The sequence below is a fragment of the Temnothorax longispinosus genome, chromosome 3, assembly GCF_030848805.1.
Source record: "Temnothorax longispinosus isolate EJ_2023e chromosome 3, Tlon_JGU_v1, whole genome shotgun sequence".
In the NCBI taxonomy this organism is placed as follows: Eukaryota; Metazoa; Arthropoda; class Insecta; order Hymenoptera; family Formicidae; genus Temnothorax; species Temnothorax longispinosus.
The window spans coordinates 17,156,851-17,180,691 of NC_092360.1; the positions used below are offsets into that span (position 1 = coordinate 17,156,851).

General features: G+C 44.6%; 5 protein-coding genes across 5 annotated transcripts; 1 reads left to right on the top strand and 4 right to left on the bottom strand.

Moving 5' to 3' along the window:
* Window positions 1–7,513: 7,513 nt before the first annotated feature.
* Window positions 7,514–8,696, bottom strand: LOC139810073 (uncharacterized). Its single transcript, XM_071773401.1, has 2 exons — window positions 8,457–8,696; window positions 7,514–8,353 (listed from the first exon to the last, which is right to left on the bottom strand). The coding sequence occupies exons 1-2, from the start codon at window positions 8,694–8,696 to the stop codon at window positions 7,514–7,516; spliced, it is 1,080 nt and encodes a 359-aa protein (XP_071629502.1).
* Window positions 8,697–12,565: 3,869 nt separating this feature from the next.
* Window positions 12,566–14,265, bottom strand: LOC139810341 (uncharacterized). The gene has a single exon (XM_071773798.1). The coding sequence runs from the start codon at window positions 13,983–13,985 to the stop codon at window positions 13,389–13,391; it is 597 nt and encodes a 198-aa protein (XP_071629899.1). The 5' UTR covers window positions 13,986–14,265; the 3' UTR covers window positions 12,566–13,388.
* A 954-nt stretch (window positions 14,266–15,219) lies between these two features.
* Window positions 15,220–17,448, bottom strand: LOC139810074 (uncharacterized). Its single transcript, XM_071773402.1, has 3 exons — window positions 17,249–17,448; window positions 16,672–16,867; window positions 15,220–16,287 (listed from the first exon to the last, which is right to left on the bottom strand). The coding sequence occupies exons 1-3, from the start codon at window positions 17,446–17,448 to the stop codon at window positions 15,220–15,222; spliced, it is 1,464 nt and encodes a 487-aa protein (XP_071629503.1).
* Window positions 17,449–21,730: 4,282 nt separating this feature from the next.
* LOC139810075 (uncharacterized) lies at window positions 21,731–22,688 on the top strand. The gene is made up of 2 exons (XM_071773403.1): window positions 21,731–22,039; window positions 22,428–22,688. The coding sequence occupies exons 1-2, from the start codon at window positions 21,731–21,733 to the stop codon at window positions 22,686–22,688; spliced, it is 570 nt and encodes a 189-aa protein (XP_071629504.1).
* A 345-nt stretch (window positions 22,689–23,033) lies between these two features.
* Window positions 23,034–23,775, bottom strand: LOC139810344 (uncharacterized). Its single transcript, XM_071773801.1, has one exon. The coding sequence runs from the start codon at window positions 23,721–23,723 to the stop codon at window positions 23,046–23,048; it is 678 nt and encodes a 225-aa protein (XP_071629902.1). The 5' UTR covers window positions 23,724–23,775; the 3' UTR covers window positions 23,034–23,045.
* Window positions 23,776–23,841: the final 66 nt, after the last annotated feature.

Below are 23,841 nucleotides of genomic sequence, written 5' to 3' on the forward strand. Positions count from 1 at the left end.
CTGATATAGAATTCTCGCACTCTTCCTACTTTTACATATATTTTTTTAACGACGAAATATATGAACCTTTGATTGCATATAAAGTTGGCTCTAATTAACCAAATTTAAAAAATATATTTTTATATATATCGAACGTTATCGCGTTTACTCTGCATGTATGGCCTTTAGACAACAAACAATCAACAGATATTAATAAATATTAATAAATAATAGTATCCTTATTTTCGTTTTATAACTAAAGTCTACAAATGATTAAATAAATAAAGATGTAAAATTTGCGTAAATTTATATCTTATTGCAATTTTTTTTGTCTATGTGCATATTACTATTTAACATGACCATTTTTTTTACATTTTTATGGATAGCTTGAAGAAAAAAAATATTTACCTTTAATAGTAGATTGTAAATTGTAATTATTCATACTCCATAAACACAATTCGCCATCTTCTGTACCAGATATCAACATACGTCTCTGTAATCAGTACAAGAATTTATTCAATTTATATATTTATTGCACTACAATAACATATAAAAGCGATACTTTACCTCGATATATTAATAATTTTTTAAATTCGCCATCTTTTGTACCAGATATCAACATACGTCTCTGTAATTAGTACAAGAATTTATTCAATTTATACATTTTTTGCACTACAATAACATATAAAAGCGATCCTTTACCTCGATATATTAATAATTTTTAAGAAGTGTATTCAAGCCAAACTTTTGCAGTGCAATCCCACGATCCAGATATAATCACTCGATAAGTAGAACTCTACACTAGACACGACACAACAGTTTCGTGTCCTTGCAGGACATCAATTACTCTGCCAAATTTTTTGCAGTGCAATTCCACGATCCAGATATAATCACTCGATGAGTAGAACTTTACACTAGACTCGACACAACATCTTTGTGTTCTTGTAGGACATCAATTACTCTGCCAAATTCGATGTCATAAAATATATTCTTTAAAAAAATACAGTTTAAAGTTTACAAGACTATATGAAATTTTTCATATAAGATATAGAAGATATCCGCATAAGATATAGAAGATTACGCATCCACAACCATTAACCAAATAGATCACGATAATACCATATTTCAGTCGATAATCCTAGTTCGATAATCGTATATGGATAATACGCACTATCGATTTTATAAGAAGGGAAGTTGTGCATATTGCCGTGAAAAATAAAAAAACTATCTACTATCGCGAAAAATACGAGGAGGAAAAGTCCGCATCTTTCAATCGGCAAATTTTTTTGCTTCAATATAATGAATGTAAGTATACATTTATATTTGTAACATTTAATGTGTCGGTCTCGCTCCGACTGAATTTTTAATTCATTTTATAGGATAAAGATATGCCCGATAGAAATGCGGAACAGATAAGAATTGCACAATTGAAGGCGGAGATTGCTGAGTTACGGCGGAAACTCGCCGCCGTAACTCAGCCACTGCCATTGCTATCATCATCCGCACCGGCAGCTCCATCATCCGCACCGGCAGCTCCCTCAACAGCGGCACCGGCAGCTGTATCAACCCCGGCAACGGCAGCTTCAACAATTCCGCAACAAATAAAACGTAAGTACAATCAATCTTAAAATACAGCTAATTTTCGAATTACATGGTAGTCAATTTTTTAGCGTTTTTGACTGGGCCGAGTTTGCTCGCTCTTAATTTCTAAAATAAATTTGTTTGTTATATAGCAAAACGATGGCAGAGAGCTGGAAGAAATCTCAGAAGAGGAGGATTTCGCGGAAGAGGAAGTATAAGGGGAATGAGAGGAGCAATGTACAATGAGAGGAAAATTTACACACGACAATATCCCGTAATAAATCACTATTACGCATAATAATGATTTATTAGGGGATATTGGCCCATTGTCTTAGACCCAAGTCCAAGACGAGATGGATTTGGCAATGTCTCTTATGGGCAACCACCATTCTTACATTTTGTGATTCATTATATTTCATTAGATATTTATTTTCCTTTTTTGCATTCTAAAGATGTTATAAAACGTGTAAAGTTCCATAAGTTAGTTGACGTTATAACAGGTTCAAATAGATAGCCATGATGTGGCCATATTTTTATTTTATTACTCTTGTGCTAATGCAAAGATAGAAATGGATATTGGATCTATAATTAATTTATGTAACGCGAACAAATATATATACTATTGTAATAGTATAGTACTATTGTAATAGTATTTTATAATTATAATTATTTAATTGTTATAGTACTATTGTAATAGTATTTTATTATAATTCGTATGTAACTGCCAAAAATAATTAAATTGAATTTAAGATAATTACATTTCGCTATTTTTTATTAAAAAATCGTTTATTATAATTTTATTATCTAATTAATATCTAATTATTATCTAATTAAATAACTTTCACAAACGTTTAATTAAAATTAAGAACACTTACCAATAGCTTATTTTTGACAGATTTTTAACAAATTTATCGTTTCTATTTTCTCTATTTTTTCTTTTTACTCTTTCTTTTATTTTGTTCCTCTTGCTTTTTTTTGTAAATTTTTTTCAACATTATTTTTATTTTCGTTTCCAAGCTTTCGTTTTTTTGCCTTTTCTTTTATGATCTCTTGAAGTATTTCATCTATGATCAATTTCATAGATGTTACAGTTTCTTCGTAATTTAACAATACTTCAAGAAGTTTTTGGTCCATATTATCATCCAAAACTAAATAATTTAAAGAATATTATTTATTCTAAAAATTAAATTATTATTTATATTATTATTTATTAATTATTACTTTTTCTGCATTCTTCACTACTTGTATATATTTCGTAAACTTCGTTATTAAAATCTTCCATTTCGACAGTTAAATATATCTTCCAAAATATATATTTAAATATTCAAACGCCTCGTAATCACAGATTACTAAAATGAGATTAATATGTGAAACTATCAGCTTATACAGTCTTTTTGACGTAGAACTACGTCTTTCTCGGGGGGTATGCGGGTACGACTGCAACGTTTTCTTGCAACGTTTTCATGCAACGTTTTCTTGCAACGTTTTCATGCAACGTTTTCTTTTTCTCGAAAAGTATTAAAGAAAAATATACTTTATTATATAGTTTTTGAAAGCTCTCGATGTAAGCTACATGTTTTCGTGGTTAATTTTTTGATATGGGTTTGTTCTGGAAAAGTATTAAAGAAAAATATACTTTATTATATAGTTTTTGAAAGATCTCGATGTAAGCTATGGGTTTTCGCAATTTCATAAATAAATAAATGAATGAATAAATGGATGAATGGATTTAATAAATACATAAATGAATGAATGAATGGATGAATGGATGAATGGATGAATGAATAATGAATAAATGGGTGAATGGATGAATGGATGAATAGGTGAATAAATGAATGAATGGATAAATGGTTGAATGGATTTAATAAATAAATAAATGAATGAATGAATGAATGGATTGATGAATGGATGAATGGATGAATGGGTTAATGGATGAATTGATGAATGGATTTAATAAATAAATTAATGAATGAATAAATGGATGAATGGATGAATAGGTGAATGAATGAATGGATTTAATAAATAAATAAATGAATGAATGAATAGATGAATAGATGATATATATATGGATGGACGATATATTCAAGATCTTGTATACTAAATTATTTAAAGAAAAATATATTTTTTCAATAAAATTTTATTTATTTAATTTAAAATTAATAAATATTTTTTTATTTTTGTAGCATTAACATTTTAACATTTATTTTTTTTTAATCTTTTTTCTGCTGTAAATTTTGTTCATCCTCTTTTTTTTCATTTTGCTTTCGCTTCCTATACAGAGAATAATTTTTTATAACGATATTTATACAAAAACAACAAATATACATCTTTAAAATTTTTTTTACGGTAAACGCTTTTCAGTTTCCTTTTCCTTAGTCTTCCGTTTTACATTTTCTGCTTGCTCCCTTTCATATTCTAACATAGCGCTCAGCAATCACCATTAACCAATCACAGAGCCGTATTAGCATCTTAAGATATTACTTAAGACGGTCTTGAAATAAGATCTTGAGATATCGGGCTCTTTTTTTTTTAATCGATAGAGAATCATTCAACGAAAGTTGGTATTGAATTGGGCGATGATCTGTAAAAGGGTTCTTTAAAAAAAATTTTTTTTTTTAGAAAAGTGTTTTACGCTGTAACTTTTTTAATATTTGAGATAGCAATCTATATTTAATTCTATTGTATTTTCCAGTTTTTTCTACCCCTATATATAATTAATTAAAATTCAGTCTGTAGAAAACTTCATAAGTTGCGAGTTTCACATGTCACATGTCATTTAGTGAATTTCAAGATAATATCGATTTTTAATAATATATTTTTACGAGAAACGGAAGAAAATAAATAAGTAATGGAAGAATATAAGAATTGTAAGTTAAAATTACATTTATCTACTACATATATATAATATATATATATATATATATATATATATTTGTATATATATTATATATGTAGGTCCGGAAGTATGTTCCGGGACTTTTATTTTTAATATCGGCATATTCCAAGACCGTTGACAGTTTCCAGGACTGTCCTAGAAAAACGTCATGTCCTACGGCACGTTTCGGGACATTTTTTGAATCTGATTACATATATATGCGTTATATTCCTGGACTGTACATTTCAAAAAACGTAAACAGTCCCGGAACATACCTCTAGACCTACATATATATATATATATATATATATATGCATGTGTAATATGTTTAATATTAATATAAATATAAATAGAATATATTTAATCTTTTAAAATTCTAGTATTGGATGACGGTTGGAATGAAGCATTAATAGAAATGATGATAAAAGACGAGGAACTTATTGATAACATGATAAAATATTATGAAAACGTATTATGAATAAAACGTATCGTGTATTGTGGATTTTTGAAAAAAATTCACAAAAGTAAGTGAATATGCTCGGGGGGCGGTAGAGCCGTACCCGGATTTGCGATAAAGCGAAGCTCGAAGGACCAGGGGGTGTAAGTCTCCCCCAAAGCGAGTTAAGTTATGCAAATGCGACTCACCGTTCGTTGTGCCGTCGACTCCTGGATGCGTCGTCTCGGTCGCGATCGGGCTCGTGCAGCAACGCAAGCAGGGCAGCAAGCAAGGCAAATGCGAGGCAGGCAGCAGTAAGTCAAGGCAGGCAGCAAGCAAGCAGGAGGAAGCAGGTAAAGGCAGCAAACAAGCAGGCCGAGAAAGTAGGCGATCGCACTATCAGGGAGCGAGCTGATGATCTCGCGACTCCGGATATTAGCGCAAGTCTCTCTGCTCCGAAAATCTCTCTGTGCTCCGAGACGTCGTAACGATGAGTGCCGAGAGCTCGCGGCGCTGGAACAGTGTCGCGAGCGAGTACTTGTTCTTCAGGCGGGTGCCCTCGTGGGGTGAGCGAGGGCAGCACCGATTGGTGAGTCGCGCAATTATCGATTCCGCGTTGATCGCGATCCGCCGACGTTTCGCGCGAGTCACCAAAATACTTAATACTAGGTACGCAAAGAATACTATGTACAACGAGTAACGAGACTAAACTAATAAGTATGATACATGCATCTATCTACAGTTTGGTGAGCGCCAAACATACCGCCCACCAAAATACAACGAGTTGTATTTTACTATCAATTTGAATCGGTCGCCTGTGGAGCAGGGCCCATCGGCAGGGGGCACAGCTTCACTAGGGGACGCGTGATCGTGCCGTCCGCCACCCGCACCGTGGCGACACGCGGGACGCCGTCGCTGCCCGGATGCAGCGCCTCCACTCGTCCTCGCCTCCAACGCAGAGGAGCATGTTGGCGTCCTTGAGGAGGACTAACGCACCGACACCGAGCGGGTTGACGGAGGTCCACCATTTGGGACGCTGTTGCAGCGTATGGAGATACTCCTGATGCCAGCGCTTCCAGAAGTCCTGGTGTATTCGTTGGACGAGTTGCCACCGACTTAGACGATTCATCGGTAACGGAGTCACGTCTTGAGTGGGAACGGAGGCGAGCGGTTTTATCGTGAGGAAGTGACCCGGCGATAGGACTTCGGGGTCTGCAGGGTCGGTGCTATGTTGAACGGTCCCGCGAAATCAACGCCGCTGATCGAAAATGGCTTGGCCCGTCGGACCCTATCGGCCGGTAGTTCCGCCATGAGGGGCTGAGAAGTGTGTGGATTTACGCGGAAACATTGATGACATCTCGAGAGTACGCGTTGTATAGCGCGATGCACCCCGAGGACCCAATAATGTTGCGTGAGCAGGTATTGCAGCGTGCGCCGACCAGGGTGCATGTTCGTGCGGTGCACGTGTTCGATAACGAGATCCGTGAGTCTATGTTTACAGGGCAGTAAGGCAGGGTGCTTGTTCTCGAATGTCAATCCGGATTTTGCAGCCTGCCGCCCACCCTGAGAATACCCACCGGATCAAGGAAAGGAGCGAGCCTGAGAAGGGGCTTGGGGAGCCTTCTCCTGCTTTGAAGACGATCGATCTCATCGCGGAATGCATCCGCCTGTACACTCTTTACAACTAGTAGTAACGCGGAATGCAGTTCGAGCTGATCTATGGCCCAAGTCGTAGGGGCAGATTTTACACGAAAGTGATTTACAAACCTAAGAATGTATGCTATAATTCGACCAATTTTCTCGATTGAAGAGAATTTTTCTAGTAATGAATGCACCGCGTCAGGCGGATCGAGCGCCACGAGCGATACGATTTTCTCCTCCTCGGTCGGAGGGGTTTCCGAACTGTGTGAAGGTTCAGCTTGAGGCTCAAAGCGAGCGAGCTTGTGCAGGACTTCCGAATGAGGTCCGGCCGTTTGGCGACCCCCGACGAGCCCTCCGTGGTTGCGGGAGGGACATGGCAATACGCCAAGACGGCGGGATCCAATGACGCCGTGAGTGTGTGTGACTCGACGGTTATGACCTCCGAGTGAGGTTCGGCCGTTTGGCGACACCCGACGAGCCCTCCGTGATAGCGGGAGGGACATGGTGATACGCCAAGACGGCGGTAATGCGGTCCTACCGTTCGGCGACACCTGAATGGTGATACGCCGAGACGGCGGTGTCCAAAGGCACCGTGAGTGTAGGTGACTCGACGGTGCGCGATGACGAGGTGAGTGTATGGAGACTCGACCTCGTCCAAACGAAGCTACGGTTGCGCGGATATCTTCGCCGCGAACGTGCTCATGCGACGAACGGGCGAGAGGTATCATGCGTGCGAATTTGTGACCTCCGAATGAGGTCCAGCCGTTTGGCGACACCCGAGTGGTGATACGCCAAGACGGCGTCAACGAGAAAAACCGTGAGTATGCAGTAACTCGCCGGTGCGCGATGACGGGGTGAGTGTGTAGGGACTCGACCTCGTCTAAACGAAAACTACAACTACGAACATCTTCGTCGCGAATGCGCCCGTGTGACGAACGGACGAGAGACATCACGAGGGGCAAAGGGCGCGCGCCAACGATGTCTCGAGGCAATGTGGTCGTCTAGTTTCCGCCTGTATCCCCCGGCGCCGCGGGGTCGTCGACCGGAGTGATCGCGGGGGACGGGACGCTGGCCTGCTCGAAATGCAGCAGCGTATGGTGTTTCATACCGCACGATCGGCATGTCCACTCGGAGGGACAATCTTTCAAGCCATGCCCTGAGCGCAGGCAGTTGAGGCACAATTTTAAGTCGCGAGCTTTCGACTGTCTCTCCTTCGGCGAGAGTTTCAGAAACTGCGGGCATTTCGATACGTAGTGAGGCTCTTTACAAACGGGGCAATCGGCCGTGTTAGTTACGAACGAAGAAACCGGCGTGGACTTGGGTTTGGAGGACGGGCCCGCGACGGCCTCGAGAACCTGACAATGTTCCGCTAGAAATTTCGTGAGTTGAGTATATCGCGGTGTCTCCTCAGCCCGGTGAGCAGACTCGAATTTTTCCCGAAGGGAACGAGGAAGCTTGTCTAACAAAAACTTCAGTAGGATAAAGTCCCATGAATCGGTAGGGAACTTCATCAATGCGAGCGCGCGCGTGTTCTCGGTAAACGTATCTAATAAGTGGTGAAGAGCCTCGGCCGTCTCCGCCTTCAATGGCTTTGCCTCGATTATCGAATTCAAGTGATGGTCCGCTAACCTTCTCTTATTCCGGTATCGATCGACCAGCGAGTCGTAAGCGATCAGATAGTACTCATCGGAAAACGGCAGGTTTTTCACCACGTTGAGTGGTTCCCCTTTGAGTGAAGCCAGCAGATACTGGTATTTCTCTATCGCGGAAATCTGCTGGTTGTGTATCGACGCGTTGAACAACGCGATGAAGGAAGGCCACAACGTGAGGTCGCCGGAAAACTGCGGTAGCGGGATCTTAGGCAACTTGACCACCGAGGCCCGAGGGCTGTGCCGGCGCGCCCCCGAATGGCGCGCCCGTTTCACGGTGATATCGACTCTTTACGGCGTAATGCATTTTATCGAAACTGGCTCGGATTTCGTCCTCGACCTCGAAATCCGCCGCTTCTTGGATGACCTTCAGGTGGGTGGCTTCAAAATCGTCCGCGATCTTCGCTACGCTCGAGTAGCGAGCGAGGAAGGTCGCTCGGATTGCCGCGTCGGTCGCGGCTTGTAGGGAGAGGTCGTGTATTTCTTGCATACGCCGATTGCATACTTCGCGACGAACATATGCGTTTTTCGACATGATGTAACAAAGGGGTCGTCCACCACAGACAGACGAAGCTAAGAGCAAGGGGAAAGCGACGAATAGGCAATCGGAGGCGACGGCAACTCGAACCAACAATATCGAAACTCGGCGGAAACAATCACGAAAGTCAGGTTGCCAAGGTGAGGGATAACGGACGGCTCCGTTCGATGCTCGCGCAAAGTCCCGAGAGAATATTCTCGGTAATATTCCTCGAGTTGAACGCGGAGAACACCCGCCGTCGGATCGGCGCGATAAACAATGATGCGATTCGACCCGCGGACGTCAGGACACGCGTCGCAGAATTCGAAAGGCAAATATTCTCGATCGGCGACAATAATATTCTCGAACGATGGTATTCTCGCACGGATCGCGAATGTCGGGATAATACAAGTGTTGGGTCGGGCTGTATGTCCCTCGCAACGACGTAAACACGAGCGATGCCCGAGACTATACAGAAAAACAACGCGCGCGAGACCGGCCCGCAATCGAAGGCCACGGCCGTTGTCTCTATGCGCGAAAGTATCGCTTGTCCGGAATACTCGGATATTCGACCGAATATTTCGGTTACGATTAAGTCAATTATACGGCGACTAATTACCGCGTCGAGCGCGGAGTCGATTTTAAGGCGATTAACGGCTGCGGCCCGAGCTATGACGAACGAAGTTCGCGCGCGTATTCCCGTTGCGAAGCTAGCGTTGCACGAGAGATACCGCGCGAGACACGAGTTGTCAGCGCGCCGAGCGTTATTGCACCTCGTTAATGCGAGAATAAGTATCCAGCGAATTCGCGTAAATTACAGACGGCTAACGGCCGACTGCGCGATGCTACGCGAGAATTCCCTTCGCGAAGCGAACGTTGCGATACGGGAGATCCTGCGAGACCCGCAAGGTCACGCACCACTGCACTACGCGCTACAGAACACAAGATTCGGTGACTTAGAACAATAAAGGGACACGCGAAAGGTCGGCGGCAATAGACTAATCGCGAAGATATGAATATCCGGCTCGAAGGACCAGTTGCTCGGGGGGCGGTAGAGCCGTACCCGGATTTGCGATAAAGCGAAGCTCGAAGGACCAGGGGGTGTAAGTCTCCCCCAAAGCGAGTTAAGTTATGCAAATGCGACTCACCGTTCGTTGTGCCGTCGACTCCTGGATGCGTCGTCTCGGTCGCGATCGGGCTCGTGCAGCAACGCAAGCAGGGCAGCAAGCAAGGCAAATGCGAGGCAGGCAGCAGTAAGTCAAGGCAGGCAGCAAGCAAGCAGGAGGAAGCAGGTAAAGGCAGCAAACAAGCAGGCCGAGAAAATAGGCGATCGCACTATCAGGGAGCGAGCTGATGATCTTGCGACTCCGGATATTAGCGCAAGTCTCTCTGCTCCGAAAATCTCTCTGTGCTCCGAGACGTCGTAACGATGAGTGCCGAGAGCTCGCGGCGCTGGAACAGTGTCGCGAGCGAGTACTTGTTCTTCAGGCGGGTGCCCTCGTGGGGTGAGCGAGGGCAGCACCGATTGGTGAGTCGCGCAATTATCGATTCCGCGTTGATCGCGATCCGCCGACGTTTCGCGCGAGTCACCGAAATACTTAATACTAGGTACGCAAAGAATACTATGTACAACGAGTAACGAGACTAAACTAATAAGTATGATACATGCATCTATCTACAGTTTGGTGAGCGCCAAACAGAATATTAAATATAACAAAATTTTAGAATTGTTTGTAATAACACGGGCGTGTTGCGCTAATGCATTGTTAAAGGTTAATTAATTCAACGATGTATTAGTGCAACACACGCGTGTGCGCGTGGTGCGCGCGCGTGTGTGCGGATCTTTAAACTATTTTTTTACTACCGCAAATTGATGACTACCGTCTTCTCTATTAAACAACAAACAAAATTATCTATTATAAAGTTTTTTAAGAACATTCTGGAAATATTATACACGCGGTACAAGTTTGGGGTAATGTATTACCCTAGTGAGTCATTCACGTATGAGAAAAATAAGTGAGTCTGTCTAGGGTTAACTATGGCATAGCGCATCAAGTTTCATATATTTCTTATGCCATGCCTGGTTCCATTCTATAAAATAACAAAATTTTAGAATTGTTTGTAATAACACGGGCGTGTTGCGCTAATGCATTGTTAAAGGTTAATTAATTCAACGATGTATTAGCGCAACACACGCGTGTGCGCGTGGTGCGCGCGCGTGTGTGCGGATCTTTAAACTATTAATATTAAAAGCCATGATTTATACACTGACAGAATTTTCGCTAAGAATTTACTGTAATAAATTATGTTATTTTATAGAATATAAAGATATTCAAATGGCGGAAGAAATAAAACAGAAAGAGGAAGAAAAACGAAAATTTAAAGATGACAGTGGAGACGAACCTGAAAAAGAAAAAGAAAGAAAACCGAAAAAAAAAAAAGGAAATGCATGAAAACATGTTATACTAAAATTTTTCTAACAAAATATTTAAATAAATTGTTAAATTTTTTTTTATAAACATTTTTGGAGAATAAAACATGTCTTTAATAAATTATTTAAAATAGTGTAAATGTTTATTAGAAGAAACATATTTATAATTATTTAAGATTTAATAACGATATTGCTATCGTAGAGGAAAGACGGAGGGAAAGATAGAGGGATATAGAAGAATTTGTTTACAGAGTAAGTGAATATTAATTATAATTAAACGAAATTACAGAATGGCTTTTAACTCTATCGATTAAAAAAAAACAGGCCGATATCTCAATATTTGCGGAAGTTAGAGCAACCACGGACATTTTTAAAAAAATTCAAAATTTTTTTATATTTAATATTCACTTACTTTTGTGAATTTTTTTCAAAAATCCACAATACACGATACGTTTTATCCATGATACGTTTTCATAATATTTTATCATGTCCGTGGTTGCTCTAACTTCCGCAAATATTGAGATATCGGGCTGTTTTTTTTTTAATCGATAGAGTCTCGTTCAAGAAAGGTTGGTATTGAATTTGGCGACGATCGGTAAAGGGGTTCTTTTTTAAAAAAATTTTAAATTTTTTTAGAAATGTCATTCTATTTCATATATAATTCTTTTAAATTCGGTTGATTAGATTTAGCTTTATATGCGATCAAAATTATGGACCTTTGATCGCGTATAAAGTTGGGTCTAATCAACCAAATCTTAAAAAATTTTTTTAAAAAAGAAAGTAGTTAGTGTAAGCCGATTCCACCCCGGGGGCTCCGAGGGGGGGTGAGGGAGGGGGGGTATCGGATTTCGCGGGGAAGTGAGGGGGAGGGGAGTATCGGATTTTCAAGAATATCGGATTTTTGGGGGGGGGGGGTAAGGGGGGGAGTATATGATATTAAAAATATTGGATTTCGCGGGGGGGGGGAGGGGGGGGGGGATGAATCACCGGGGATGACTCACCCGCGCCGCGGATCCGCGGGAAGGGAAGTCCGCGTTCGCGCTCGCGGTCGCGCCGCGGTCGCGCCGCGGGGGCCGCGCGCGGGGTCCGCGGGGGCCGCGGGGCGCGCGGGGGCCGCGGGGGCCGCGGCGCGCCGCGGGGCGCGTGGGGTCCGCGGGGGCCGCGGAGGATTTTCACCGCCTTGCTAAAGAATTGAGTACTCACCTTAAACACGGCGAACCACTCGTCGACCGGTGGTCATATCCACCGAAACCTGCAGGGGGGCGTCAGGCATCAAACGAGACGCGACGATTGCCTCCGCGTAAGAGGGAGGGGGCGACGCCGGCCCCGGGCCCAAATTTGCGGCAATTCGCGCACTAGGCGCGGCGCCCGCACGCACGGCGCCCGCACGAGCGGCGCGCAGCCAGTAAGAGCGCCAACAATCGTCGCACGTCGATGGCACGAAAAACCGATCACACAATAAACATCGCATCTTCGTTTATTCACCCGAACACAAAAAAACACGTTCGTACACAAGAAACTTTATAAAAAAATATATACATGTAACACTTTGCGCGGACTCGACGAGACTGAATTCAATGACGGTTGCAGAAGTCGCCAGAGAAAAAATATAATGGCGGTGTATAAAACTGATAGTCGTAAGACAAAATATGTCTCGCACTACAAAGGCGAGCGCCGAGGTTCGCCGGAACATCGCGGCACCTCGCTTCTATGTTATGATATGCGACAATGCAATATTTGATTACCAATTCGTGCAACCGATGCTCCAGCGGACGTCGCATATACGGCTCGAATAGAAATGCGCTCGAAGAAAATATAGTATGATTTATACTTAAAAAACAATCCATCTACGCAGTACGTGAAAAAAACAAAGGAAGAAATGACGTCATCGGGACGATGATCGACCCGATAACGCATCGAACCTGTAGGGACATGTTCGTCGTGAGCAAATGTTTTTTCTAGGAAAAGGGGGTGTTATCGCGTAGACTAAACAATCGAACCTGTCCGGACACGTTCGACGTAAACAACATATTTCTAGGAAAAGGGGGTGGTTATCGCGTAGAATAGACAATCTATCTACGCAATACGTAAAAGACAAAGAAAAAAAATGACATCATCGGGACGAAGATCAACCTGTCGGATCATGTTCGTTGTAAACAACATTTGATAAAAGTAAGGTATAGGGAAGGACATGCACGCAAAGAAAATACATCGTTCGTTTTTAGATGTAAAAAAAGCCTGTTTATTTAACTTTTCTTTTACATAATATATCTTACGTGCTAAAAAACTAAAGCTGCGAGCTCACAATCGATGAGCTGATTCGTATTGAACGCATCGCTAGCGTATATTGCATTCGACGCTTCCCTGGGATCCGTCACGGTGGACGCGATATCGGAGAACTGCACAAATTTTGCATCGACCGCCGCAAGGATTCTGACCAAACGATCGAATCTCGCTTCGATGCACCGATCGAGATCGAACATACGATGCAACGTCGATTCGGTCATTCTCAAGCATACGTTTACAGATTCGAGACGTATGAGTTTGATGTTATTAACCGTACAAACTCTCACCGTTAGCGGTCCAACGTTTATAAAACTATGGATATCTTTGAAATCGTTGCGAAAGAAATTCTGAATATTTTGCCGTTGCTCGTAGAGTGCCTTCCACGATTCGAGAGACAACAGCAGTTCCTTTCCTCGATGATCTCCAACGGCGATCTCCACATAGCTCGGTGGGCCCACATTGATGCCAATTTCGAGGAATTTGTATCCCGTAGCTGTCAGCGCGTATCGTCTGCTGAGTATACGTACCGCGCGACGGTCCCCCGAAATGCTGGATAAAAGAAATAAAAATAGTTTTTTGTATTTTTTCATAAGTATTACAATATGTAAAGATATAAAAAAACTAGGGAAGACTCTATATGTTAATTATCTCTCAAACGAAACTTACCTATTGCATCTGGCCTCATACGTTTGAGTTTCAACGTTGTGAATCGGCACGTAATAATTCACGGCATTCACGCGTTTTGCACCGTTGTTGCTGCTGCTGCTGTTGCATCCTTCAAAGGAGAACATTCTTTCGCTCTCTAGGCTCTGAGAAGTTGTCCGTCAGTACAAGCGATCGCGACAAGACTGCTCATTTGAAATTACTCGAGTATACGCGACAACTCCAAAAAGTAATAATGTGGTGGTGGGGGAAGGGGGAGCGGGAGGGGGAATTAATGTTTATAGAACTGCGCAGTGGATTTTTTAGTAGAGAGGGAAGTAAAGCCTACTCTAATGGTGATGATGGGGGAGGGGAGAGGGAGTAAGAAAGAAAACAAAAAAGTTATATATATAATTTATTTATTAAAAAAAAAGATCGCAAATCTTTATGGCGTCGCGCGCGACCACCAATTAAATAGTTTTATTACATTTTGTAACGCGCAATTCTTTTCATGTTTTCCGCATCGCATAGTATTGGTGTCATCTAGTTTATTCAAAGATTCGATATCTTCGTAATGCGCATCCAGAGTCTCGACGATTAGGTTTTTTCGCGCATAATTCTCCAGCAGATCCACCAGCCATTCTCGTTTCTGGCATCCCTTGACGTACACGAGAGTCGGCATCTCGTCGTCATCGTCGTCTTCTTCTTCTTCTTCTTCTTCTTCCATACCAAGGACGGCCGACGTAATCAGGCGTTTCACCATGCTGTACGGTACGTTTCCGTCTTCCCATCGTAATCCATGGTGATTGTGAATCAACCAGGTAGCGCACGATTTGTCCGATTTTGTGAGGAGATTCCACGGCATGGGGTACGTAAAGATATGATGCGTCAGAACGCAGCCTTTTCTCAGCACCGCCACCTCTTTCACGACAAATTTCATCCCGACGAGGAATCCTTGCAGGTCCACGAACGTTGGTACGGACATGACGAGATTTCTTTATCTCTCTATCTCCCTCGTCGATGCGTCAATCGAGAGGAATGACATGCAACTCTGCAAACCGTCTCGTGACACTCTGATTTATACTTCCCCCTCCCTCCTTCCCTTGCCCCTCTAAATAATTGTATTGGAGAGTGATGGAAAGAGAGAGAAAATAATATTCACGTCGACGTTGCCGCGAACACTCAGACTATTTTGCGCACCACGTTCGTCAACGGGTTGTACTCAATCACGCGGTCGTGTATGATGAGACAGTACGCGGAGGTATTCGGCGGTACGTTCTCCATGCAATCGAATTCTATTCTGACATCCACGGTGGCGTTTTTGACGGATTCGTTTTGGCGGGAGCAATCGATGATCACGAACGGGCCGTTACGTAGAAAAGTCGAGACGGTGAGACTCGGCTCGAGATATTCGTATCCGTAGTAGCCCTTGCAGAAACGCGCATACATATCGTACAGAATCGCCCATCTGTGTTTGCCAAAGTCCAAATTCAGATCGTCGTACGGATAAACTTCCGAGTTTAGATAGAGTTTTACGTTGGTCAAGTTGCAATCGTCGAATCGGCTTGTGTCGGCAGACATGACATTCTTCCGACCCGTCTGCAGAGCAAAGACGACGTATCGCGGTTTCTCGAGCTGGGTCGCAGTCTTAATGGCCCACGAGTGCTTGGTCGTGTTCTGCAACAGGGGATACTCGTACAGGTCCCACGAACGGAAACCCATACTTAGATATCGCCCGTCTTCCAAGGCGCGCAGCATCGACAGCTTGTTGATCTCATTTAATACCACGTGAGGCATTCGCCATTGTATCTTGAGTATTTTGATAGTAGGCTCCAACGCGAGACTTCCCACCAGGGAATTGTTGTCGTTGCGCGCTCGTATCAAGATCAATTCGTGACGAGCGTTGATCACCACGCGTTTGTAATCCTCGCAAAATCCCAGTAACAAGTTGAGCGGTACGCAGAAATTGAAATATCCGTTCGGATTATTATGTGGTTCCCATCCCGCGTTTCGCAGGATCACGCTTCTGTCGGACGATACCGTAACGTAGTTCTTCAGCGTGCTGGTTATTCCTACGTTTCTGCAACGATCAATCTCCATACCGTCGAGCTCGTATCGAATCTCATCGAACATAAACGCGACGCAATTAGTACCCAATACCACATTATCGACTTGGTCGGCTGCTCTGGTCACCGTCAATGTTCCTTCGATGTAGAGAAAACTTTCGCACGGCAACGTATACAGATCCTGCTGTTGTATGGGTATTCGTATCTCGTCGCTATAATCAAACGTTGTGTTGGCGTACGGGTTGTACGTGTGAGTCTCGATCTTGACGATGCGATCGTCAAAGACCGGCTCGCTTCCGATGTTGAGAATTTCAGTCATCGTTCAGATGTTTCGCACCGCGAATCCCAGAGATTGTAAAAACTTAACGTTCGACGCGTTGAGCTTCTTTCTCGTCGCTTGTTTAACGCCACCGAATGTCGACTTGACGATATCGTCGATCGGTGCAGCCGTAAAGATATTACTGTTATCTGTCGCGTGCTCCGAGTCGTTCAACACTAGCATCTCATGTGTCGCGCGTACACTCACACTCACGCATACACTGGCGCGTTATCGCTCTCGCCGTCGTACGTGCAATCTGACGGTGATCTCTTCTCCGCGAAAATCGAGCAATCGTCCGTCTTGATCCGTGACGCGTATCGTTAGATCCGTAACGCTCCGCGCGATGATCGGCAGATAAATGATCTGCGCCGGCGTTTCCGATATCTTATATCCCGGTGGTACGCTCGGTGAAAATTCGTGTATCGTATGAACACGTTTGCCGTTGCTGTACGCACCCGCGGTCACGTTACACTCCACGCGGATAATGTTTACGTTGATAATATTAATCGACGCGTCCGATTCGTGCCACTGTCCCGGCTGCAATATACGCGTCGACGAGAATCCCAGCAGCGATCCAACGTTGTTTGGTTTGTTAAAATTCACTCTGAAAGCGCACTTGATCTCGCTCTTCATCGTATTGTAATTTGCACGAAGCACTATCGGGTATTCCGCGACCTCGTCTTCGTAGCCGTTCGCGCGAACGGTCTCCTCTCGCGCGATATCCGCGATCGACGTACGACGATCGTCGTTGGAACGAACCACGCGTCGCGGACGTTTACGTGAAATTTCACGTTTCAAAAACTCGTGTATGGCTCGTATCTCGTACGATCCCTCGGGAATCGTAATTTCCGTGTCATCCTCGTCGAAATAAAATTTATTATTCGAAGAATTCACGTTCGGAATCGTGTGATAAGTCTCGAAACATGTTAGACCGAGCTCGTAGTCACCGTCGCTCAGATCCACGGCGGGAAAATAGTGCTCCGCGAGGATGCTACTCTTCCCGGTCAGCGTAAACGTTATAGACATATCGGCGGAAGCTGGTCGACGAACACTGAGTCTCCGCACGGCGCGTCGTCAGGTTTTAAATTAACGCCGATCGTCATCGATCGTCCGGAGAAATTGCAAGCACAACTGGCCACAGATGCTCTGATCGTAGCGCTGATAAGACGTATGATTGTACTCAATTTTCGTCACGCTCGGTCCGAAATATCGCACCAGTTCTTTCGGTGGTCGAAGATTGCCGAAACTGTCGAAATATACGACTTGATCTCCCCTCTTGGCGTACGCTACCCAATGAGTACCGGGGCCGGCTGCATCGTCCAAATTCACGATACCGCTCTCGTTTCGACGTACACCATCGACGATCGGTAACGAATCACGCATGAAAACACCTCTGAAGAACGGTACGCGCATTCGCCTTGCCAGTCGACTCAATTGTACGTTAGTCGTAACACCCGTGGGCATATTTAACGTCTTCTTTGATGTTTTTTTTTTTTTTTTAATCTTCAACGCTACTCCTCGCCCGCGTTTGTGTGGGCCGAGATACAATCCTTGTCCATATTTGTACGGAGCGAGATAAAGTCCGCGACCTTCCATGGCGCGATTGTGACGTTGCGTCTCTTCCAGCTGACGTCGCGCGGCTTTGCTAGCGTTCATCGCCGTTGTAATTCCGGCCGCTCCGCCGGCCAGAGAACCGAGAACTCCCAACAACGGTAGAATCGGCAATACGCCGCCTCGTTTCGCTGCCGGAAGTATCCGTTTTTTCGAATCCGCTCTCTTCTTCATCTTCATCTTCATCTTCATCTTCATCTTCGTCTGGGTCTTCGCCTTTGTTTTCGCCTTTATTTTCAAACCCATTCCGAGCTTCGTCTTAGCCTTCATGGCCGCCCAGACGGCTGTAGCGGCAGCTCTCTCTCCGAGACTCGAATCTTTCGCGATGACGCGTCCCAACGCTCTTTCGGCGAGTATCTCGTCCGCCGCGTGTCTCTCGGTGAGGCCTTTGTTACGCGAATAATATATGTCGTGCTCGCGACACGCCGCGTCCAATGGATTTACACCCGGATCACCTCTAGCCAATCGTTCTCGCAAACGAGTTCCCGGACCGCAATACTGATAGCCAGGAATGTGCAGTTCGAACGGAAGTGCACCTATCGCGCGATTAAACAGGCCTCTACCTGTTTTAATTTTTTTCGTTGACATTCGCCGCAATCCTTTATCATTGGCGCGGGACCGTCGATGTGCGTTCGCTGCCACGGTTGATTGTAATGTGCGTCACAGCGACGATAGGTCTGAACCTCCAAATCCGCCTTTATATGCTGCGGAAGCTTATCCCACACATAGTAGACGTGATCACCACACACTTGCAATAGAACGGCTTTCGGTACGAATTGCAGCTGTTCGGCGCTAAAATCGCGAATGTCCGAAGGTCTCGACAGCAGGACGAACATCTTTGCGACTGAGCGATTCGCGATGCCGCGCACCTATAAATAGACGTTCGAACGAGAAAGTTCGATTCATTCGTACAAAGTGTGAGGAAAAAAAATGAGATTCGTGCGACAACCGTTGGCGATTCGCGTGACGAATTGCGACGACAGATCACGGTCGATGGGAGGCAACGTGGAGAAACGCAAGCACGGTACGATGTTACCGACTACTATACGCGCGATCATTTGCGGCCCCTCGAATTGCGGTAAAACCAACGTCTTGATAAGCTTGCTGGAAAGTCCGCACGGCGTACGTTTCGAAAACGTGTACGTATACTCGAAATCGTTGCAACAACCGAAATACCGATATCTGGAGAATTTATTGACATCGATCGACGAAATCGGCTACTACACCTTCTCCAATAACAGTGACGTCATTCCACCGAGCGACGCGCGTCCAAACTCGATCTTCGTCTTCGATGACGTAGCGTGCGATAAGCAAGACTCTGTGAGAGAGTATTTCTCAATGGGCAGGCACTCGAGCGTCGACTCCTTCTATCTCTGTCAGACGTACGCGAGAATACCTAAACATCTGATACGCGACAACGCGAATCTGCTGATCCTGTTCAAACAGGATGGTACTAATTTGAAACACGTGTACAACGATCACGTGAATACCGACATGTCGTACGATGAATTTTGCTCGTTGTGCCACGATTGTTGGCAACAAAAGTATGGATTCGTAGTGATAGACAAGGACAGCGCGCTTTCGAACGGTCGATACAGAAAAGGATTTAACGTGTTCGCGATACCGTAAAAGCAATCAGTCGTCGTCGATACGTCGTCGAAGGTGAAACAACGTTAGTGTTACGGAGAAAGAGATCGACACTCTGCATAATTTTTTCCCCCCACGATGGCTGCGATCGACGGGAGCGAGACGATTCGCGAACGCGAGAAGATCGTGAAAGATATTGCGAAAACGAGTGATTCGATTCGCAAAAAACTTCGCGCTTTGAAGACCGGTAAGATCGAGAAGGACATTGAGTTGGATACGCACTTTAAACCTCTCATCGAGCCGTTGAAAAAGATCGTCGACAACTCGAGCTTGATCGCGGTGAAAAAAGAGGAGCCGACGGAGAGCGTCGCTGACGCGAAAATCGAACCGCTATCCGTTCAACAGCGCGGGCAGGAGGAGGAGGATGCTACATCGAAGAGAAAGAAGAAACGATTAGACTCCTGGTCGGATCTTTCATTGACACCGCGTAAATCTAATCAATCGACAGTACTACCGATAACCTCTACACCGATAACCTCTACACCGACGCAAACCGTGCAACGTACAAGTCCCGAATTTCTTGAAACCGCGAAAGTTTTCGAAACCACGGACGACTCGATTGGGAAAACCGTTAAAAAGCGGTTGCAAACGTCGAAGGGTCGAGAATGGTTTATAGAATCGTTGGAAGATCACTTGGGTCCACTGAGCCGAATTTACATCGCAGAGCTTTTGAGCGCCTATCCAACAATAGACATAGCGTACGGCGTTTATCTCGGCAAGAATGAATTGATGCTCGGTAATAAACGTTTTGACGTGGACAAAGCGGATAACATTTATATCGATGGCGTACGATACGCCGGCACACCCGGTATTTACGAGTTGATCTTCAAGAGAATGCCCGACGACGATATCTACACGGAAGACGATATGCAAAAGTACAAGAGCATACTGTTGGCAACGAGTGCTCATAAATTCCAACACGATCCTCACGAGCGACGAAAGGGCAACGTGGGATACAAGTATTTACGGGTAATCGCACCGTTGATGTCGACCGAATCCAAGAAGAAAAAATCCGGAAAGGGATTATTCGCACCTCGCGCGATGACGCTAACCGATAATAAGATCGACTACGTGCACTGGGACGACCCCAACGAGCTGGTGGATCGTCTGCGATTGCTCGACGCTTCGCGTCAAGCTGGCAACAATGCCCACGACAATGAGATCATGTCGATCATCGAGGAACTTCGCGAGGCTGGGATTATTATAAATTAAACGGTGCGACAGCGATCCGTTCAATCGGTGTCGAAATGCCGATCAATAAATTTGGATTGTTCGAGCAGCGCGAAGACGCGACGAATACCATTTCCTATCATTATCGGTGGAGCGGATTAGTGAGAAATTTCGTGCGCGACAACGCTCTGTGTCGCGCCGCCACGGACTTTGATGCAAGATCGCGCAAGATTCGTCGCGTAGCGCAACCTGAGACTGACGGTGACGCTGTTAACAAAATATACGTTGATCAATGCTTTAAAAGTCTGACAGATCAATGGAAAGAGTCAGACGAGAAGCTTACCGCGTTCGAGAAGGATGTGCGAGCGTTACAGGCTGCGGTGAACGAGCTTCGACGTGCAAATATCGATAGATTGGAAACGGTGAATGAAGGATGAAGAAACGGTTCAGCAGAAACGACTATCGAACGGCAACGAGTGAAGAGAAGCAACGGTTAATTAACGACGGTGACGAACAGCAACGAACGAATCGAGAACAGTTGTCGGACGGCTGTCGAGCGGTTCAAGAACGGTTGTCGGACGGTTGTCGAACGGTTCAAAAACAGGTTAGGAACGATTACGAGCGGTTTAGAAACAGCTGCGAATTACGCGGAGACAGGAAAGGCTACAAACAGCTAAAGAACGTCGACGACGACGACGACGACGATGAGTGACAAGAAGCAGTTAACTGACAACGACGAACGACAACGAACGGTTCGAGAACGGCTCGATATGGTTTCTGAGCGGTTCAGAAACAGCGATGAACGATGCAGAAACATAAACAGAAACGGTTACGTACAGCCAAAGAACGACGACGACAGTCAACGAAACGCTAACCGAACATGAGACCGTTAAAATCGACCGATGTGGATAAAAATATCGAAAAGCGACGGTTGGTGGACGAATTGCATGCACCGGCGAGAAGAAATTTTCCCCGCAGACACGTCATAGTGCGAGGGTACGACGACCTGTGGCAGGCTGATATCGTCGAGATGCGTCCGTACTCGCGTTTCAACGGAGGCTACCACTACATACTCACCGTCATCGATGTGTTGAGCAAGTACGCGTGGGCCGTGCCGCTCAAGGGTAAAGGTGGCAGCGAGACAGCTGACGCTATCGCTGAGATAATTCGAGATAGCGGAGGTGCCCTAGTAATCTACAAACCGACATGGGGAAGGAATTTTACAACACCGACGTGCAACGTCTCGTGAGAAAACACGGCATCAATCATTATTCCACGTATTCGGTGATGAAGTCGCGTCGGTCGTCGAGCGATTCAATCGCACGTTAAAAAACAACATGTGGAAGATGTTTACGCTCAATGGAACTTACAAGTGGGTCGACGCGTTATCGCGACTCGTGTCGGATTACAACGCGCGCAAGCATCGAACGATCGGCATGCGACCCGTCGACGTTACCCCCGCGATCGCCGAAAGACTCTTGGCTACGGTGTACAGCGCGATAAAGATCGCGGGCCCGGCAAAGTTCAAAACGGGTGACTCGGTACGCGTCAGCAAATACAAAACAATTTTCGAGAAGGGTTACACGCCGAATTGGACCACCGAGGTGTTTAAGATCGTTAAAGTGCAGCATACCAATCCCGTAACCTACCTACTCGAGGACTATCGTGGAAAATCCGTCGCTGGAGCGTTCTACGAGTACGAGTTGCATCGCGCGACTTATCCTGACGTGTATCTCGTGGAGAAAGTACTGCGCAGGAGGGGCGACGAGGTTTACGTAAAATGGCTGGGATTCGATGGATCACACAACTCATGGATACACAAGGACAATGTGATTTAATTCGTGTATACTGTATTTTATTCTTAATATAAAAATGATACATGTAATACATATAAAGTATATAATAAAAAAATGTGTGATATCTTTATTAATATCCCTTCTCATATATAATACGATATTTACTCGAGAACTATTGTGACTTTCGTGCTTCGTGGCGCCATATATAGGGGGGTGTCGTCACACCACTCTGGGAGGGGGCCCCGGAAAACGCACTGTTCCCTCCGGGACCACGTTATACATACATTATATATACATTATATATACATACATACATACATACATACATACATACATACATACATATACATTATATACATTATATATATTATATATATTATATACATTATATACATTACGTTATATTCGGTAATGTCCCCACGGCAATGTATCGGTCGAATCCGGCACGATATATCGCTTATCGTCGTACGGACTCAGAGCGATTTTCGTCTCGCTAATAGTGTACACTTCGTGCATTTTCGATCTTATGCACGACTGTGGTCGCGTCATTTCGATCTCATCGTTCAAACATCGCGTGTAGTCGTCGAATGTGATGGTGCGCGCGATGACGTTGCTTTTGACACCTTTCGCTTTTTTGGTGTCTTTCTTACCATCGACTCGCAAGGCGTACATTTTCGCCCTAAGTCCAACGAATTCGGTCATAATGGCCCCATTGTTTTCATCCTTCATCAGGCCCGGCACTTTTTTATTGACGAGAGGCATATCATAAGCGTTATCTACCGCGTAGTCACTTGTGTCGAACCGAGCTATATCATGTTTCATGTTCTCGTACGCGTCGTCGCACTTGATATGATAAATCAAACTGTCCGTGTCGGTATACATGATTCTACACGAGTCGCGGTACAGGGGAGACATGTAATCGTGATGAAATTCATATAAGCACACCTTCGACAAGTCGAGAATGCACATGCCGACGTAGATCGGTTTGTCGAATTTCACCTCGAGTTTGCGAAGTTCGATGGCTACCAGATTTTCAGAAAACACGCTACTGCTGTGGAAATTCGGTCGCGCGATCATTGCCTCCGCGCCGTATCTACCCTTCCACTTCGTCACTAATTTTACATCGACGTGGTTTCGTACATTCTCCATTGTTTTTCCAAAAACAACGTTATTCATTAATTTATATGAGTTTGAA

Bases quoted from the DNA above. Each gene is read 5' to 3' on its own strand.
- LOC139810074 (XM_071773402.1), bottom strand. From the start codon at position 17,448: ATGTCTATAACGTTTACGCTGACCGGGAAGAGTAGCATCCTCGCGGAG. The intron at 16,868-17,248 runs GTACGAGATACG...GGGTGCGTACAG, and splicing joins ATTACGATTCCCGAGGGATC to CAACGGCAAACGTGTTCATA. The intron at 16,288-16,671 runs GTACGACGGCGA...CCCATACAACAG, and splicing joins AGATCACCGTCAGATTGCAC to CAGGATCTGTATACGTTGCC.
- LOC139810073 (XM_071773401.1), bottom strand. From the start codon at position 8,696: ATGTCGAAAAACGCATATGTTCGTCGCGAAGTATGCAATCGGCGTATG. The intron at 8,354-8,456 runs GTAAAGAGTCGA...CCGCTACCGCAG, and splicing joins TCGATAAAATGCATTACGCC to TTTTCCGGCGACCTCACGTT.
- LOC139810075 (XM_071773403.1), top strand. From the start codon at position 21,731: ATGAGACCGTTAAAATCGACCGATGTGGATAAAAATATCGAAAAGCGA. The intron at 22,040-22,427 runs GTAATCTACAAA...ATTTTCGAGAAG, and splicing joins GAGATAGCGGAGGTGCCCTA to GGTTACACGCCGAATTGGAC.
- LOC139810344 (XM_071773801.1), bottom strand. From the start codon at position 23,723: ATGATCGCGCGACCGAATTTCCACAGCAGTAGCGTGTTTTCTGAAAAT.
- LOC139810341 (XM_071773798.1), bottom strand. From the start codon at position 13,985: ATGAAAAAATACAAAAAACTATTTTTATTTCTTTTATCCAGCATTTCG.